Source organism: Diospyros lotus, chromosome 12 (genome assembly GCF_014633365.1).
Source record: "Diospyros lotus cultivar Yz01 chromosome 12, ASM1463336v1, whole genome shotgun sequence".
Lineage (NCBI taxonomy): Eukaryota > Viridiplantae > Streptophyta > Magnoliopsida > Ericales > Ebenaceae > Diospyros > Diospyros lotus.
Window position 1 is genome coordinate 8,171,972 of NC_068349.1, and position 16,799 is coordinate 8,188,770.

A 16,799-nucleotide genomic window follows, 5' to 3' on the forward strand; every position below is an offset into this window, starting at 1 on the left:
TTCATAAGATCGTCCTTACACGATTTTTGGTGTTTATATCTTCAATTATGTTAGGAGAGGTAAATCGTAAGTGTAACACTTTATTTTATTGTGTAGGGCAAGAATTGAACTCACGATCTATTAAATTAACATTGATATATCACTTGTCTAATCGTTAGACCTATGTCTTAAAGGCTATCATAATATTTCTTTTATTTTAAAAAACTTGTAATATATAAAATAATTTATAAAATACAATAATAGTTTTCACTCTCTCATACATCGCTAATGTTGTAAACATAAAATTACTTAAATTATGAATTGAAATTAGGAGCAACGTTTGGTGTGTAGGTACCTTAAGACACATACATTGGTCAAACAAATTTTTGAGTTCAGATGTATTAGCTGCGTGCGGTATTTGTGATCCATGAGATTGTGGGGGGAAAGAAACGTTTTGGGCAATAAATTGAGGTCCATATATTAATATAAATTGGGATGAAATTTGTCAAGTAAAATTTAGATTTTGGATGATGTGGACATGCTCTGGGCTATGATTATTTTTTTTAAAATGCGTGCCGCCGGCCCTGCAAAGTCCCAAGTACCAATCAAACTGAAGTTGAGAGACGAGAGGGAAGCTAATTAATTAATTAATTAATTCGTGGAAATAAAACGTTCATTGGTTGTGGAAATTGGAAATTAGTTTTGTGGTGTCCAAACTAAAAAGGAATCAGCGACGGAAAATGTGCTTGTTTAGGAAATAAAATATATTATTTAATAAACATGCAATCACATCTCATGGAGGATAGATGTATCATCTGCTTTGTTGAGTTAAGCGTGCCGTAGAACCATCCTCACTTGGTGAGACAAAAAATATAATAATAATAAAAATAGTAGATTTGGGTTAGGGGTCTAAAAAGTAAAAAGAAATAGAAAGGCGGAATGGAGGAGGAGGAGGAGGAGAGGAGACTAGAGTGAGTCAGCTGTCAAAGAGGGGTCGTCCATCCGAAGAAGGGGCCTTCAGGCTTGTGTCGTCAATCTAAAATGATCCCAGCCGTTGCTTCCCTCGCGCACTAAAAGCCAACCTTTCACCGATACGCGTTCCTCTGTGCGGCGGGAATCCGCACAATTGCACCAGAATATGTCACGTGTACTCCCTTAACCGAACCACGGTTACTTTTATCAAACCCTAACCCTAACCCTAACTCTCTCCACCGAGCTCTATATATACACGTCTACAGCCTCTCCCCGTTTGTTGTGTTTCTCTTTCGTTCCGCTGTCCGTCTCTCCTCAGCTGCATTGCTTGCTTCTGTTTGCTCGTTGTATGTTCTTGTGTATGTGTCTCTCTCTGCATCCTTTCGGAGCCCCAATTCTCCGAATTTGAGAGCTGGATTTTGGGTTTGGGTGGAATGTTATGAGTTTTGGAGCGTCCTGCAGAGATTAATGGCGGAACCGGGGAGGAGATTCGGAGTCGGTTACGCGCTGGCGCCGAAGAAGCAGGAGAGCTTCATTCAAGATTCGTTGGTGAATCTAGCGAGGGAGCGTGGGATCGATCTCATTCGGATCGACACGGAGAAGCCGCTGGTGGATCAAGGGCCGTTTGATTGCCTGCTGCACAAGCTGCGCGGCGAGGATTGGAAGAGGAAGGTGGAGGAGTACGCCGCGGAGAACCCTAGTGTGCTGATAATCGATTCACCGGATGCGATTGAGCGGCTGCACAACCGGATTTCGATGCTCGAGGTGGTGACGGAGTTGGAGATTGAGACTGAGAATGAGAGTTTCGGGATTCCGAAGCAGGTGTTGATTTACGATTCGGAAACGCTCCTCGATCCGGGGGCGTGGGGGGAGGGGCTGAACTTTCCTGTCATTGCGAAGCCGTTGGTTGCCGACGGCAGTGCCAAGTCGCATAAGATGTCGCTCGTGTTCAACCAGGACGGTTTGGAAAAGCTGAAACCGCCGATTGTGTTGCAAGAATTCGTGAATCATGGTGGGGTGATCTTTAAGGTGTATGTGGTTGGAGACTACGTGAAATGCGTGAAGCGGAAGTCTTTGCCGGACGTTTCGGAGGAGAAATTGGGTTCTTTAGAGGGTTTCTTGCCCTTCTCGCAGATTTCAAATCTAACCACCGAAGAAAGAAATGATGACGAGTACTACAAGATGATGAATTTGGAAGACGCGGAAATGCCTCCAGAGAGATTTATTACTGATATTGCTCGAGGATTGCGGCAGGCAACGAAGCTGCATCTTTTTAACTTTGATGTCATTAGGGACACTAGCATTGGGAATAGGTACCTTGTAATCGACATAAACTACTTCCCTGGATATGCGAAAATGCCATCGTATGAGACTGTTTTAACAGACTTCTTCTGGGATATATTAAACAAGGAGGAGGCAGGTCCTGATGATCTGCCGGCCATTAGTTGTGAAAAATAATCAAGGAAGTTAATTGGAAATAGTGACTGCGAGGGGACTGATGCCTCCCTTCCCGTTTCACCTCTTAGCAGGGAAGAAACTGAAAACGCCATTCAAGTCTGATGTTTGACAAATGCACATCAAGATTTGATCCATAGTTTTTGCTTCTTGGTCTTTTGATGGCAGCAGCTTCTCAAGTGCGAAGGCCCTACACTCGACTTATAGGTTGGATTAAGCGATGCACATTTCTCTTAGCTAGCAGTTAGTACAGTGGTGAGTAAGTAGGTTCTTTGCTTATGTTTCTGCCTCCCAATGGCATGAAATGATATCCTTGTTGATCATGTACATTCCATTGTTGCTTTGGCAATAGATACTTCTCAAATACTCTAAAAGTTTTAGGAAGGTCAAGTTGTTCTTTGAGGCATATGCAATCCTTGCTTAGAAACTGTTTGAATTTCTGCTTTGGTAAACTCCAATCAAAGTTTCCCTTTCTTTATTCTTTCATAGAATCAATGATTGTTTAATTTTCTTCCATTTGCATTTTGATGGTGTTAAGTTTTATTACTGATTGTGGAAAGCGTTGGCGGACAAATGGTCTCTGATAGCTGTTGATCCAATCTGGGGAAGTTAAAATGTAGAAAATTTCAGTTTATTTTCCTTTTCTGCATTGTGGGCTCTTATTTGGTAAAAGGACCATGCATAGTTGAGATGAGTTGCATTGCCCCTCTTTCTGGATGTGAAGTCTCGGATTGGGAAGAATTACTGCTTTTTAGTTTTTCCTTTTTTTTGTGGTGGATTCATATATAAGATTAATTGTACGGTTTATATTGTATAATGATTCAATTATGGTATCTTTGTTTAGAAACATTTTCTTATAAATACACACACACACACACACACATATATATGTTCAGTGTTTAATATTCTGTCTATCATCCAGTTACACATACTGCATTTGCATATTGAAATTCGCTGATTTGTCTCCTTCAGGAGACCATTTTCAGAGAATTGTAGTGCAAGTTCATCTTTATTAGATTAGGGATGCTTATTTTTGGGAAACTAAATGGCAATCAGAAAGAAAAAATTTTAACTGCTTAGGCCTAAATCAAGAAGACAAATCAGCGAATTGTAATGCAAGTTCACCATAAGCCCATTAGCTGCCAGTAATTTTTCGTACTTTTATATGGTTAAACCTTTCTGTGTAAGTGACTGCTAGCTGATCTTGCCTTCAGACAGCCTTTAGATATACTGATTTTGTGAGGCTTGTAACTGCAATTAGCCTTTGGGTTAATTTGTGTTGTGTCTGTCTTTTACACTTTTAACACATATCTTGTAATTTCCTGTGCCCTTTCGCATGTGCAGTGAATTGAAACAGATGTAGTTTTTGAGAGAGCAGAAAGAATAGATAGTAATTAAAGATGGGTTTATGTCTTTCTTAGGGTTGCTTCATGTAGGAATGCTGACTATACTTAGTCTTTAAGACGAATCATACTCAAATTTATATGTTAGATTCTAGTATCCATACCTGAATATTGATCACCTATCTTTCATGTGAAGGACAGAACAATGCCTTGAGAGATTGGTAGGGTAAACCTTCAAATAAATTTTGTACTGTTGTGTCTAATGTGTAAAAGAATTCATAGTTTAAATGAAATCCAATCCTAAGCTGGTGAGGCAAGCATGTAGAGATAGAGTTCGAGGCTAGCCTTTTCACTTTAATCTTGCCAGATGAACCTTTAGTGGAGGTGGGAAACTTATATCTAGCTGCAGCTTCTTATTTTTGGACACTGGATCTCAGGAGGGAGTGTAAGGCCCATGGAATTACGTATGCCTAGCTGCAGCTTCTTACTTTAATCATATGCTTGTTTGTTGTTGACTTGTCTAGTCCAGATTTGAAGAGGTGAAGCTGCGTCATCACTTGCTTACCCTGGCTGGTCCAAATGAGCTTCATTCTTGGGCATATGCTTTAATGCAACGTCATATAGACATTGTTTCAATATTGATAAAGAATTGTTAGTTGTTCTGTTGATGTTGGCAAGTGTTCTTGTTAGTTTGATCAATCAAAGCTTTGGTGGTTGACTTGTTACTTTCCTTTCTCGCAACTGTTTTTCCAGAGAATAACAGTAGCTTTTCTTATTTGCATTCATGTTTTATTAGACATGGCCGTGTCATTCGTGGACAAATTTTTCTTGTCAGTTTGCTCACCGAAACTTTAGCAGCTGAATTTATTACTTTCAAGGAGACCGTTTTGTCGGCAAGTAATGGAAGCTGTCTTCTGTTGTAGTATAATAAGTCCATCTTTAAATAGGTTTAGCATGCTTATATTTTGGAACTAACTGGGACTTGGGAGGAGAGATCTTAGACCAAAATCAGTTGGTGGCTATGTTGGTTATGGGCCTCGTGGCTACTGGTTAGGGCTGATTGCTTGCAATTCCCTTTGAAATTCTTTCCTTGATGTATATATGATGATTGTACGAAGGCAGGAATCAGGCTTGTTTAGCTAGTTATGCTTGTAACAATTTTTTTTACTTGTCATAACAAGAAAAAGAAAATTTCTACATATGCTGTGCTGTTCCTTGCTGAAAGAAAGGAGAAGTAGCAAAGATGGATTTATATTTTCCATAGGATTTCTAGGTGTGGAAATGTTTGATTTATCTTGTGTCCTTGGATTTGGATAATACACAAATGTAAGTATCAGGCAATGGTACATACATTGAAACCTTGCAATAATGCTAATATATTACATGCTTTCAACTGTAGATTAAAATTAAGGTGTTAATCCAACACTTCCTTTTCCATTTTCTGCTTTACAGGAAACTAGTTGAGGCCCTTAAAAACTAAATAAAAATCTAGAATGTAATTATGTAATCTATATATTTTATTCCTTCTATGGGATTGAATGCGACCTTGACACATTTTAAGGATAAAACTGCAATTCATATAATCATAGCACCATATAAACACAAATTTTATGGTCAAATTTAACTTAGCGAGTGTCTAAACTGTTAAGGCATGCACTTGTGGACAGAGTGAGAGGTACAATAATGTCTGCTTGTTTGTATAGAAATGACATGGACGTCATGTAACTGACTGAAAGGCCATAGGCTCAAGGAAGCTTGGACACTAATACTTCTGTCTGACTAGGGCTCTGTTTCAGTGTTATTTTCCAACATGTTACTTTGATATCATGGAGGATTTGCCAAACAGTGTGTTTCTAGTGCATGAAGCTCCCCACATTTTAAGTGTTGGGGAAGGGTTTTTGTATGCAAATTTACCTTTGCTTTTTGTTTTTTGTTTTTTTTGGCAAAGAGGCTGGTTTTGTAATTCGAACTCTTGGTTTCCAGTCATACAGGAACAACCTTACTATCACTAAGAAAGCTTGCCTCATCATGGAGGATTTACCAAAACAAATGTAACTTTTGCATGTACTTGCCTTTTTAGTCTTTTGATAATCCTATTTTCCCTATCCCTTTGAAAGCTGACATTTTTGTCTGTGAATTTTACTTATTTGGTTCAAACACCTTCATTATACAGATACAATACAATTGCAGTTCCTAGAATATATTCAATGGAGCTTCAGAAGATAATAAATATACAAAGGCAACATTAGCTTGAACTTCTTTTCTTGTTCTCTTGTTGGGATTTGAGGGGAGGGAGGGGATTGACATTTACTTACTTTTCATTTAATTATTATTGTTCCTCTCTTTGTGTGTTGGCCTTCTACTTTTTGCTAGGGTTGCTCATGGGTTTGGTAGATTAGAACTAATTTCAAAGGTGATTGGTTATGTTGGATTTTTTTTTTGCTGCCACATCTTTGTGACTCTTTCCCCCTCTCCTTCAAAATTTTGTCCTTGTCTCATGGTGTCACATGGTTGTGACTCTTCTCATCCTTTTTTGTATGGAGTCTCCCTCGTGTCTCTTTTTTTCCCCCTCGCTCTCTTTCTCTCTAACTTCTTCCTGGTCAATGCTGCTACATCTTCGTGGCTCAGTAATTCCTACATTTTCTTCTTCAAAATTTTGCTCTAGTGTGGCTTTGGCATCTTGCTTGCATCTATCAAGGCGTGAAAGGAAACAGTGCAACCCCTTCAGTTCTTTATCTTCTATGAACTGCCCTACTGCTGCAAGCCCCCTTGTGCAAATGCCCAGCAACATTATGTTGCTCCTTTTCTCTGTTCAGTTTTATTTTTTCATTGCTCTGTTGGCATGGAACCTACCTAACTACTGTGCAATCAAAAAGGCAGGCCCAAAGTTGTAGCCTGAATTATTTTAGAGCTAAGATCCCTGATTGTTCCTGATTTTGATTTGGTTTGTCTTATTTTGTTTTATGATTGGCCAAGTTTTGAGTTTGGAATTACAAATTGGGTTTGGGGTTTATATAAAACTCGAACTAACCCATGAATAGTCTTACTTTTTACCTTCCCTAACATCAATTGTGGTTCAAACTTTTGATCCTTTACAGACACGTCTGTGATCCTAATTGATGAAAAAATGTACAGGCATATGTATATGTAAGCTTCTTTTGGTAATATAATCCTAATTAATCTTGGCCATCATTATATGAAATAATAATCGTTGTGGAGGGTGTAGGCACTTGATTATCTTGACATGCAAAGCCATGTGTATGTTTAGATCAGTTAACATGTTAGTGATGGATGTCGTTCCATGTATGAGGCACTAAACACATGGGTTCAGAGGCCACGCAGATTGGGTGGGGGTAACTAGTGCACCTGGTTGATGGATGCATTGATAAGTACAAGCCTTGCCCAGGCGGTGTGAACATTGAGCATCTTGAGGATTTGAGATTATGTGGCTTAAGACAGGTTTGGTATGGCATGCTATCCATACAGATGGTTCAATGCTGGGGTCAATTTGACTCGGAGTTCTTGTGTCAATGCTATTAGGACTGGGTTCTAAGTGGTAACACATATTTGCAGATAGTCCAAACTATTTATAGTTGGGATCATCCTCATCCTTGGCAGAAGCCATATCCTAGGATTTCTACCCTCTGAATTTTAGGGTGCTTTCACCCTGTAGATTCATTTAGGATCATGATTAGTAATCTACCTAGCATCAAGACTCTCTCTCTCTCTCTCACACACACACACACTCGTTATTGTCTTTAATTGCTGTATCCTACACCTAGTTCCTGTGCATTACATGTCTTTGTCATATAACTGTGGGCCTAGCATACGAAAGTGCGTAGATTTGAGGTTTAACTGTGGGCGTAGCATTACATGTCTTTGTCAACATTCTCCCAGAGTTATGTGGCTGTTGTAGAAACTCTGGGAGAATGTTGCTACAATTTTAGATGGCAACTGTTAAGCTCCATTTACTTGCCAAGAACACGCTGCACAGAAATGGTTCCTGAATAGTTAGGTTCCAGTATGCACGATCCTTTGTAACTATGTCAGAAAGGAAGAGTTTTTCTTTTGGGAAAATGGCTGTGGAAGTATCATGTTATGTGACGATGTAAAACAAAAAGTGGAAGAAAAGCATTTAACTTCTTTCCCTGCTTATTGTGAAGCCATGGCATTTCTAATGGATTTAGAATGTTGGAAGGGAAGGGGTGAAGCGGAGTGGGATTACATATTGGTGGGGTTGTTTTATGCTGAAGATTAAATGATAAGGTGTGAGGTTAACTCGAGGTTTGTCAAGGAACTTGTGTTTTTGAGAACTTGTAGATGCATTGCACCCAAAGAAGTGGGGAGCTGTTGGTGGTGGTGTAGTGTGGTTAATTGTTCAGCCATAATGGACGCATATAAAGATAATGAAACATGGATGAGGACATTGCTGCTGAAGCAACTGTAGGACAGATTGGATGTATTGGGTGCAGTGGCCAATTAACGCTGCATCTTTAAAGCTTCTTGTTATTGTTTTTGATAGTATTTTTGATGTTTAAACTGTTTTACCACCCAACACGTGCAAGAATGCTATTAATTGTGAACTATTAAGTCTGCGGTCGCCCGTTTGGAGCCCTTCAATGCTAGACTGCCCCAATTTCATTTAGATAGTTGCTAGTACACAGGTAATAAAATTGGTTTTTAATTCTTTTTTGTCTCTCTTTAGATGCTCTATTGTATATATAGCACGTAATGGTGGCCAATAAAACATTAATATGTGTAAAATATGCATGTAATAAAAATAGAGATGATATGGTAGATGTGCAGGTGAGACAAGAAAGAATTTAGGTTATTGCCAAATGGGAAATAGATGATTGCTTTTACTCTATCAAAGCAGTCTTTGTGTACTGAACCAATGGAAGTTACAACTGTGGTCTTGGAGATGTTATGTTGCCACATTCTTATGCTCAGAACATACAGTTGTTTTTATGGTTTGTGATGCATTCATTATGTAACAGCTTGTCTGTGAATATGGTTCTTGATTTGTTGGTTACTCGTAGTTGGAAACTTGTTGCAGAATCAGCATGCGAGTAAAGGGCAGTTGGGCTGTTGAGATGCTATATGGACGTTTAGAAGGAAATCTGTTTTTTGATTACTACTGTGTGATTGTTTCTTGATTCTTGTGGCAGATGATGTATTCACTGTTGCAGAACGGAGGGAATTTACGACTTTTGTGATCTCATGCAAAGCGAAGAAGGGAATCTTGTTTCCTGAAGTATTTAAGATCATTAATGTTTTCACATTTTTTTTTGTTTTTGTTTTTATAAGAAGTATACAGTTTTTATGAAGGGCCAACCTTTTGTGTTATAATACATTTGTTTTACGAATTACTGCACTTGTCATATTTACCCATATGTGCCTAGAGGTGTCCTTGCGAAATTTATTGTGAAATAAGAAGAGTTATTTTATTTTTGTAAAGGTAATTATTTAAAAAATGCATAAATAGTTTTGAAAAGATTCAAGTCCAGTTTTATTGGATACCTTAAAGATTTAAAATATATATATTTTTAATCCAAGCATTGATTTTCTCACTTCGGAAACGTTCTCTTCTAAAATGTATACCTATTTATGATATTTAGATTCTAAGCAAGAAATAAATACTTGTATTTCTGTTGCATCTCACTTTATTAGTGATCATGGTTTTCATGAAATAGGGTTCTTAGTTCTACAATTTGTAAAGAAAAATTCTTGAGAGCTGAAAAGTTTGCTAAAGGGATTACCGAATAAGGATTAAAAAGATTAAAATGTTTTCGCTCATTTTGTAAATTTATAAAGTGAGTCATTGTCTTACTCTCTTCTCTCTCCTTTCTTATGGTTGTGATGCGATCGTCGACTATTGAGCATTGCTGTCATTGTCTCGTCGATCGTTGTTGCATTCTCTGACGATCGGTGAAGTGACGAGGCGATGGCAACGAAGCAATTGCATCGAGGTCATGGAAAGGGAAAGAGGAAAGAGCAGGGCAATGGCTAATTTTACAAATTTATAAAATAAATAAAAATATTTTAATATTTCAAATCTCATTCTACGAGCCTCTCTGTCAACGTATAGAAGAACTCATTTATAAATGATCAGAATAGGAAGGATGTTATTATAATATTTTATAGTGAGGGAATGCCTAATGAGTAATAATGCTCTTACAACTGAACAGGAATGCCTAATTTATAGTTGGTACTTAATATCCTATTTGCTCTATGGTTGCAATTATTATATAATATATTCAAACACTGTCTGACTGACTCGCATACCGTAAAAGAGGTGAGAAGTTTCCACTTTTCATGGTCAAAGCAACGATATAGTACATCATGATCAACAAGGATGATTATCATTAGTCATCTCAAACCTTTGGGAGGCAGAAAGAGAAGGAAAGAACCTACTACTTACCACTGTACTATCTATCTGCTAGCTAAGAGAAAAATGTGCATTGCTCAGTCCAACCCATAATAACAGAAGCTATACCACGGTTCAAATCTTGACGTGCGGCATTTGTGTCGGTCGAGGTTTTACAAGTAACTCCGCATGTTGATGGGTTTGGCATAAATTCTTTTCTCTCATTTATGATGGATGATATTAGATAAACTTGTAGGGGTCAGCAATCTAATGGGAAGTAAGTAAGTAAAGGATTTGTCAAAACTCCAAGTGCTGTCCATTAACTCTTATCAAAATCTTAATAGGTCTACAAGCCTTTGCCTTATGCTTGGAACATATTTATAAGAGTCCAATACAAAACAATCTTTGTTACTAGCGGTAGCATCTCTCTTGTTCCCAGAATATAAGTTGAGGAATCGGATCAGTAATATGCTTAATTTAGCAAATTACGAGTTATCTTGTGGACTAGAGGCTCAGCCTCCGAGGCAGACAACTCATTTTCTCCTCCAAAACGTCCGGAAAAGGCTTCCGCTTCACGCAGTCTCCAACAACGTACACCTTCAAGATCACGCCGCTATGGTTCACGAATTCTTGCAACACAATCGGCGGTTCCGTTCCAACCTTTTCAAACCGCCCTGGTCGAACACTGGCGACATCTTGTGCGGCTTGGCAATGGCTTCGACATCTTGTGTCGTAAATCACAATCTGCTTCAGAATCCCAAAGTTCTCGTTCTCTGTCTCTGTCTCCAGCTCTTCACCGCCTCGATCATCGGAATCCGGTTGTGCAGCCGCTTAATCGCCTCCGGCGAATCGATTATCAGCGAACTAGGGTTCTTCCCCGCATCAATCGAACGGCTGTTGATCCACCATCAGTGGATAATACTATAAGTGCCATTCCCCTTGTCCTTAATTAAACGTTTATTTCTCTTAAGAATAAAATATCCACAACCACAGTAGAGGTAATACAAACTGTTCGTGAAAAACCTCGTGATTTTCCCCGTCGTGCGGTCATTGACATGCAGTTAGACGTCAAGCCAAGTCTGACTATGATATACCAGAACATAGTGTGAATAAAGGGTGGTGCTAACCATTTATAAATAACATAACACTCTTAAGTACCTTCGTCTCTCTCTCACAAGTAGCGTGTAAATACATGTGGGCATACTCCAAATCCAACAACGCAAACAAAAGCCTGCTCGGATATCATGTCAAATAGACATGGGTAAAACTCACTCCTAAAAGTTAACTCAGAAGAGGGGTTAGCCCAAACCACATAAACAACATAATAGCTCAATAATTTGGCTTGGACAAATGCAACTTGAACAGTAATTGAAAACTTGAGTTTCAGAGTCCTGGAAAACGTTTTTCAAGTTTGGAGAAGTCCTGATTTTTTGTCATTCTTTGATAATGAAGGAAAAAGGTGCCTAGCTTGAGAAAGCGTGCTTGGTTATGTTGTTTGTTTTTTGTAGGCAATGTTTAGCCCCCTCGGTTGCCTCCTGTTGTATATGAACTCCTCTGTTTTATTCAATATTAATCAATCTTTTACTTAGAAAAACAAAATGGCGATAAATGTGGGTTGCATTACGTGGCTGACTACTAATCTTTTATCATGAATTTGGGTCAAACGTGCTTGAGAGTAGAACTAAAATGAATCAAGCGCATAGTTCAGAAACTCATATTGAAGACCACACTAACGTGGTGAACATTTGAAAATGTTTACACGAAATTCTACTCTGGATTTCTATGGCCTTAATCTTGATTTAATTAAGAAAAAAGAAAAGAAGAGAAAAACATGTCAACCCGAAACAGAAATTTTGTGAATGGATGAAAACTTTCCCTGAACCAACGATGGTAGCCATTAATTAGATTTGGCTGCAAAGAAGATCCCAAATGGAAAGGAGATGAAAACATTGATCAGTTGATTTTGCTTTCACTTTTTGGTGACAGTAGATCCCTCCACCAAGGCAGAATCTATTTCAGGAAGTTCGGTTCCTGTTTGAGCATGAAAATCACTGCTCATGTTGTCATAATAATCGGCAACTTCTGAAACCCATCTTCAAAGCATGCCAATGGATAATCCATGCCAGGAAAGTAGTCAGGAAATTCCAATGGTGCTTGTGGGATATCAGTAAATTGGGTCATGAGAATAGGGGGTCTCAACAGGCTAGTTTCTGTCATATTTGGCAGTGGACTTGTGTTTATAACTTGCATAATGCTTTGCAGGAGTTGGTTTTGGGCTATTTGAGCAGCATTTTCCCAAGGATTTATCAAGTTGCTGGAGTTTGAGCAAGATAGAAACCGAGAAAGATATGCTAGTAAACTGAGATGAGATATTGGCCTGTGAGTTTTGGGATAGATATCCCTTTGGAGGAACTTCTTCCTGATATGGGTATTCCAATAATTCTTGATTTCATTGTCTGTTCTCCCCGGAAGATGAGCAGCGATTCTTGACCACCTGCAAGTAATACCCGTTATTAATCTCAAGTGATTACACGTTACCCCCACCCCCCCTCAATGAGAATCCACAGCCACCCACTGTTTTTCAGGCGCAGTACACAAGCAACACACATTAGATAAACACATACAAATCTATACAGAGATATGTAAAGAGATGCTCACTTGTTTCCGAGAACTGAGTGAAGGCTGATGATGGTATTCACTTCATCGTCGGAGAACTTTCCTCTCTTAATGTCAGGGTTTAGATAGTTAATCCATCTGAGCCTGCAACTCTTTCCACACCTGTTGAGTTCTGCACGCTTTGGCAGCGTCCTCCAGCTTCCATGGCCGTGTTTGTGAATATAGTCCACGAGTTTCTGATCTTCTTCCGGCGTCCAGGGACCCTTCTTCAGGCCAGTGTCGGCGCAGCATGGAGACCTTCCCATTTGCAAAAGGCGCAGCAAACAAATAACTGGGAAAGGCAATTCTGGGACTAGCCTTGGATATCTTGCAAGGCTATGTATATGCTGTGAATATATGTATATAGATATACATTATCATCTTTTTGGTTTTTATTTTTTCCAGCGAGGGGGGAGAAATGAAAGAATTGTGTATAATTGAGGTAGGGTTAAGTGATGCTAATGTCATTTGATGGGGAAAGTAAATAGGAAACCCTCCATTATGATTTGCATGTTGCTCCTAATCCTTAATAATAAATCTGGTTAATTGTGTTTCTCAGGGTCAGGGAGGTTTTTGACTGATGACCTTGTGTGTGCATCCTAGCATATGAAACACACGATGGATGGTAAGGAGTGCCCATTGGTTGGAGTAAATTTGAGAATTGATCCAAATTAAAGTAATAAGTTTAGTGTTTTTTTATTATTTTATATATTTGATTTAATTTTTTAGAGTCGATTGCTATTTACTTGGGATTCAAATTAAACTATGGTGTCTAAATGTTTGTCTGACCCAACTCTTATAAACTAAATAATGTATTTTTATATTAAAATTGTTCTTAAGGTAATTGCTTGCAATCATGTAGCCTTCTTTATTAATTGCTTCAACACATGAAGAACCGTATCCCCTTCTTTTATGTTATTAATAAAACAAATTGGTAAATGTTATATGCATGTATATCTTCTTATTTGGGTCATTTTTAAGCACTTCATGAATTTTAATTTAGTCCTTATAGTTTATTGGTACCTTATGTTAAGTTCAAAACCTAGCGTATAGGTTGATATCACCACCCTAAGCTAGTAACAGTGGTAGCTTAGCTTCCAGCATAACAAAATGTGCTCTTTTAAAAAATACAGATCTCACAATTCACAATGCAAGTTGAAACCAATGGGAGTGTCTTGAAAATGGCCACCACCAACTCTCTATGCTGGAGAGAGATATGAAGAGATTATAGTAATTTTTCATGATTAGGGTTTAAAATTTCTTGAAATATAAATTTTTATATAGTTATTAACTTATAAGCTATCTAACATGTCTAATAACAATTTTTTTTCCGCTCTCATGATATAAGTTAGATGGATAAATTATATATTGTGATTAGTATTAATAGGTTACGAGTTCAATATTCAACCTAGATAAAAGTTAAAAGTTCATGTACGATTTATTTTTTCTATCAAAATTAAGGGTACAAATAATAAGAAATTGTGGGATAATCCAAGAATAATTTTTTTCTTTGAATATGATTATTTGGTTGACAACTGGTGTCAACTTTGCTTGTAGTTATTGGCTTTCCATTATATTAATCCTTGAGTTATCATGAAATAAGTCATTACGTGCGTCAGAATGTTTCCATTTTCCAATGGAATCAAACTTTTGTAGTGTCTGTTGGACCTTGTTATAGTAATTTATAGGATTTTTTAAATTTGATAATGTAGTAGACAATGATTAGTTTAAATAAATGTTACATGTTAAATATTAAATATTAGTATTGGACATTAAAATTTTAAAAAAATTACTAAATCTTTAGCAAGTTTGGAGAAAATTACGGTATCCCTCAAACGTTATTTCCCTGTGAATTCAAAGTTCTGCGCTAGTGTGTAAAGAATGCAGCGGTCTCTAACTGCGCTGTTTGATTCTTGCTTTGCTTTGTATTGCATGGCTCATCTTCTCCCAACCAATAAAATCCTCACATTCTATAATTAACATACATCTTGGATTGCTTGCAATACTATATATATATATATATACATACAATGTGATTTAGATGATTAGTTAAAGCTTAATGCCAGTGCAAAAGAAAATTCAATTACAAAATTATGTCACACTTTTATATTCTATTATTTTAAAGTAAATATCTTATTATAATAATTTACAATTTTACAAGTGTGGTGACCATCTCTCATCTACTATTGCATCATCTTCGTGTTGGAGTTTGTTTAAATATTTAAAGAATAATTTTATAAAAATTATATAGCAATGACACTAACATCTAAGAATGAGATAAATTAGGTTATTCAATAATTTGATTAAAATTGAAATTATTTTTTATGAAAAATGAGATTAAAAAACGAATTTGCAAAACAAAAATAAAAATAAAAAGAGACGCAACGATATATAGTGGTTCGGTTTAAATTAAGATTAATCCACTATCTTAGTTCATTTAGTAATTTACTATAATCATCCTATCTTTCCCGATAGACCCTTTAGCAATAAGGTAGAAATTTACAATATTTTACTTAAACAAACAAGTCTTCTAGTACCACGCTAGACAATTCAAAGGATTATACAGAAAATGGATTCTAAAAAATGAAACTCTTAAATACAAAATCTCTCAAAATGAAACAAGGCTTGAAAATAAATCTTACAAAATGAACGCAAAGCCTTGAAGAGATAAATGAATGAAACAATGAAGCACAAAATGAATGAACACTTGAGAGCTTGTAATATAGTCACTTGGTTGATTTGAATGGTCAATTTGACTTCTATTTATAGTGCTTGATGAGATCTTCCAAGAATATAGTCATTAGTAGTGGAAAGATCACTTCAGATGAGTGGAAAAACTAGTTGTTAGAGATTTTTGCGACATAAACGATCGACAAATTAATTAAAATTAAAAAATTCATTGATAGTTTAGAGAAGAACTATTGACACCCTCTTGTGCATAACATTCAGTCAGTCAATAGATCATAAATGATTGGTCAATAGCCAGAAGCTTAAAATGTAAACATTGAGGACAAACATTCTATTAGTCGACCGATTCAATTGGATCAATAGATTAAGGCAAAACATCAAATTATAAAAGATTAGCATTTTGTCAGTCGACAAACCAAGGAAGATCGACCGACAACCAAAAGCAAAATAACTTAAGTGGTTGACATATTGCTTGATTTTCCTTTAAAAAAAATTTCTCCATTTTTGTCAATACCAGAAACTAATTTCAAAAACTCTTTAGCGAGATTTTTTGAGAGATGTTAAACTTTGTTTTTTCAATCTCCTTTTGATAAAGAAGACAATATTATCATTTAGACTTGAAAATGATATTTATTCAAACAAGGTATATGAAATTGATTTTAGATTTGAAAAACAAATACGTAAACTTTAGGTATAAAATTATTTGTTATTTTTTATCATCAAAATCTTAACACAAGAGTAAAATATTAAATTCAATTGAAGGGTCTCTAGTCTTATATTCTTATGCTGTTACTGAAAACACATACTTGAATTTTACTTTAAAATTCTCCTAGCGGTGAGCATTTTCTTTTAGTAGGTTAATTGGTGAATGAGTGATGGCACCTTACTGTCATGACCTCGCTTTTCATTTGGCCTCTTAGCATAGTGGTTTTGCCAAACTAGTTTTATTGAAACAATGTTGAGAAAAATAAAAAAAAATTCATGTTAGAGAAACCACATTTTTTAAGTCGTGATGAAAGTCAATGCCTTATTAATTTTTAAGCTAAGGCTTGGGGCACTTGGACTAGGATTTTGATGAAACATATTTTCTAAATTTCTCAAAGATGAAAAGAAAAAAGAAACTTGATCTAGTGATAAAACATCCAAATACTCTCCAAATAAGGTAAAATTAGTCATTATAAGCACAATTTGAGTCAAAGAAAATCTCACGACTGATCAATTAAATCCTTAAACTCGAGGCAATTCTTAAGATTTAGAAAACAAATAAATTCAAAATTAGTTTACAGAATTAGAGGATGAACATTCTAAATCTTTTTGATGCCACATATTTGAAATTTCAT

The 16,799-nt window shown here is 36.7% G+C and overlaps 2 protein-coding genes across 3 annotated transcripts; one reads left to right on the forward strand and one right to left on the reverse strand.

Annotated features, from left to right (window-relative positions):
• The first annotated feature begins 1,227 nt into the window (after positions 1-1,227).
• On the forward strand, positions 1,228-9,118 carry LOC127787398 (inositol-tetrakisphosphate 1-kinase 1). Of its 2 annotated transcripts, none has more exons than XM_052315421.1 (2): positions 1,228-2,661; positions 8,806-9,118. In XM_052315421.1, exon 1 carries the CDS (start codon positions 1,420-1,422, stop codon positions 2,407-2,409), a length of 990 nt encoding a protein of 329 aa, XP_052171381.1. In that variant the 5' UTR covers positions 1,228-1,419; the 3' UTR covers positions 2,410-2,661; positions 8,806-9,118. The 2 variants fall into 2 exon arrangements, with proteins under 2 accessions (XP_052171381.1, XP_052171380.1); XM_052315420.1 differs by having other exon boundaries at positions 8,918-9,118.
• A 2,869-nt stretch (positions 9,119-11,987) lies between these two features.
• Positions 11,988-13,284, reverse strand: LOC127787714 (transcription factor MYB93-like). Its single transcript, XM_052315786.1, has 2 exons — positions 12,775-13,284; positions 11,988-12,610 (listed from the first exon to the last, which is right to left on the reverse strand). Exons 1-2 carry the CDS (start codon positions 13,035-13,037, stop codon positions 12,172-12,174), a joined length of 702 nt encoding a protein of 233 aa, XP_052171746.1. The 5' UTR covers positions 13,038-13,284; the 3' UTR covers positions 11,988-12,171.
• Positions 13,285-16,799: the final 3,515 nt, after the last annotated feature.